A 3,417-nucleotide genomic window follows, 5' to 3' on the forward strand; every position below is an offset into this window, starting at 1 on the left:
TCATGTTGTTATTGTATTATTTAGCACACTGGATTAATATTATTAAATTAATAAATCTGGAGCATGAGATATTTAGAGCAGACTGCTGGGGTCAAACTGGGGTAAAACTGTTAATGAATGACATGAAGCCCATTGAGCATAAAGATGAATGATGTACACCTTAGATTGTGATATAAATTTGTTTTTATATTTCATCCCTTTGAAAACATATTAAGCACAGTTTATAGCATTCGTAGCTAGATAAAGGCTTTGTCATTGTAACCAAATTGGACCTACAATAGACTGCAGAAATAGCAGATCACCAGCTCACGACGTGCCACTGTTTAATCAAACATGTTTTCCAATACTTTGTTGGCTACTCTGGTAAAGGAAGTAACTGTAGATTGAGTCAGTCAGTCACTCGGTCAGTAGTTCTAGTGTTCATATGGTTAGATGTTGGGCCTATAGGTGTAATTATTTGGATGTGAGAATTGTCTTACTGTGGAGATTGTAGATTGGCTCTTTTTAAACCTTTCAGAATGTACATAGCGAAAACTATAACTGTATTCACATGTAATTCTAGGCACTTTAATCAATAGCTGAGTTTGGAAATTGTTTCTGTTCATTTTGTGTGAGTAAAAAGTGAGATTGCAATACATTTCATTACTAGGTTGTTTTGTTTTACTAGTACTGTCACCTGTTAACTATCTGTAATGGACACAGGCTATATACTATATCTGAATGTCCCACCTTTCCAGTGTGCCATGGTTTTAACTTTTTCCTTTTTTTCAGTTTTCAGAATGGATTTCCGTCCAGTGTTCAGGACTCAGCCCTTCACCATGGAGCTCACCATCCAGGCTTCACCTGAAGCTAATTGGGTGGCTGCTGAAATACAGCAGTCACCCTCTGGGTCGAAGGTGAAGTTTGCTGTGGATGTGGTGAAGGAGGCCAAGGCACGCATCACCCAAGCTGGAGGAGACCTCAACTCCACCTGGCTGGTTCTCAGCCAGGCTGAGCTCCAGTTTGGGAAGTACAGGGGGAAAACCTTCCAGTGGCTCCTGAGCCATGACGTGGGCTGGGCGCGCATGATGGTGGCAGCGCACCAGAAGGAGAGAGAGGCTGGTGACACTTCACACACTCCTCTCATGGCCAACAAGGACTCACTCACTTCCTATGCCCTGCACTTCCCACAGATGGCAGCTGCCATCAAGGTGTGTAGGGCCATGGAGGGGTCTTTGCCAGCAAGGGCCAATGACGAGGAGATGGTGATGCTGTCCCAGTACAGGAACAAGGGGGTCACCTACAAGGCTCTGTATGAGTCCAATGGCAACGAGTGTCGATCGTAAGTTTGAGGACCACCTTCAAATAAGCCTTAATGCTCTATTGTGTTTTTATCCTCTGTGATGTTGTACCTTCTGTATGTATGGAGGTGCTGATGTGCTGTTTCCTGTTATGACCAAATTCATTCATTCATTCATTCATTCAAGTACTTGAACTGATGTCGAAGATGGTGTGACAATGTTATGTCTGCAGATATGTGGCGTTTATCAGGGGCATACGGGTCGAGAGACCTGGGAGTGACGTCCACAAATTCCAGTCCTATGTCTTGGCCCGGGACAAGGAGGTGGCAGCTCCCACTCTCACCCGCCAGCACGCAAGTAAGTAATCTGTTTACACAACCAATGTCCAACTGTCTGCAGGAATTTATATGTGTTTTATTCAGGTTGTCTGGTACGTAGACAGATGCCAGGTCAGTGTTTACTGTTGACACAGCGTCCTATAGTTTTATTGATCTTTTGGATTTTCTACTGTCAGACTAATGATAGGCCCTTGATTTACTTATGATCCTATAATATTATTTCATGTATTACCATGTGATTATCTTATGTTGTCATTGCTTGTTGTAAGGTGCTCTGGGTTAAGAGTGTCTGCTAAATGCCTAAGTTGTACATTGCAAATTGTAATTGTTATTTCTGTTTTTTCCAAGCACGATCGGCATCACGTGTCCAGTCCTTGGAGCAGGAGGATGGAGATTTGGTTGCTGCAGTGGATCAGTATGATGCTCTGGGTGAGAACGCGCGCACACACACACACACACACACACTTACACACCCCATACATAAATAAATGCATATAGTTTTTATAACAATGCCTGTTAATGTCATCTACATTTATTAGCTGTCTGTCAATGGATAACATGGATTGTGGTAAGGTAATATCAGTAGGGATAACATAAAGGTAAGTTTGGTAATCCATCTGGTTAGTCATCTGTAGCTGCACGGCTTTACTCCTCTGGGAAATTGATGTGGCTGATTTAATGTGGCTGATTCCACCATGTCATTTAGTCATCTCTTCATTCTAGCTTTCGTGCTCTAATAATGAATGCAATAATAATAATGATGCTTGGACTGTTGCATTTCTGCCTACTAAAGTATGCAATCAAACTGTGGCTTACAACAGTGGTTCTCAAACACTGGGTCGGAACCCATGTGTGTGTGCTGGTGGAACATTCTCATGGGTTCCTTATTTAATTTATATATTACAATGATTTTTCACAGTCATTTTATGAATAAATAAAAGAGATCAAAGACACTCCCTAAATTACAAATCAAATGTTTAAGAATTAGTGAAAATAGCTGATCTACAAGTTTCGCGCCGCATCGTGAGCTTGCAGATCTGCTGTTTTCACTAGTTTGGGTCCTGGGCAAACACAATTTTTCTCTTTTGGGTCACGGGCTAAAGTGTTTGGAAACCACTGACTTAGAGTAGTTCCCTGCACTGTACTACATGTAGCTGTCTTGTATTTGTGGCACCGTCTTTATAGCACATCCAACCAAAACTAATAGTAAATTGTTTTCACCCTCATTCACCACTCATATCACTCTCTGTCCCCATGCTGTGCCATTTCTCATTCCACTAACATAGTACCTATAGGCTAAATGCAAATCAACACATTGTCATGTTGGCCTCACGGTGTAATAAGGTATAACACGCTTTCTTGCCGTGCTCATGGAGATTGAGCTCCACATGAAAGAGTGTCTGAGTGTGTCAGTGAGTGACTGAGTCTGTCCTTTTTAAGCCAGGGCATCCTCATCTGCCACTCCTCTGGGGCCAGGAGAGCCTGTTCCCACTGCCGCTGTTCCCTCTGGCGCAGAGGTAAGAGTAGTACTACATTTATTTTTCAGTGTGCAACTCTTTCTTACTATCTTACTAGCTGATGTTTCTGTTACTGATGTTACTTACTTTTTTTTTTTTTACAAATGTAGCATTTAGTTAGTTGTGTGTGTGTGTGTGTGTGTGTGTGTGTACTGACTGACTAAATGACTGACTGACATTTCTGTTTTAGCTGCTTCCAGCGGGGTGGAGGAGGACTGTTCCAGAGGCGCAGCAGGACTGGCTGGGGAAGGCCTTATTCTCATGGACGGGAACAAGGTCTGA

At 42.4% G+C, this 3,417-nt stretch overlaps 1 protein-coding gene across 1 annotated transcript; it reads left to right on the forward strand.

Moving 5' to 3' along the window:
• Positions 1-779: 779 nt before the first annotated feature.
• On the forward strand, positions 780-3,417 carry LOC306926388 (uncharacterized protein; the record flags this gene model as incomplete). Its single annotated transcript, XM_079505651.1, has 4 exons — positions 780-1,321; positions 1,513-1,637; positions 1,967-2,047; positions 3,326-3,417. 4 exons carry the CDS (start codon positions 780-782, stop codon positions 3,415-3,417), a joined length of 840 nt encoding a protein of 279 aa, XP_079361777.1.

This window comes from Electrona antarctica (assembly GCF_951216825.1).
Source record: "Electrona antarctica genome assembly, chromosome: 7".
NCBI classification, from domain to species: Eukaryota; Metazoa; Chordata; class Actinopteri; order Myctophiformes; family Myctophidae; genus Electrona; species Electrona antarctica.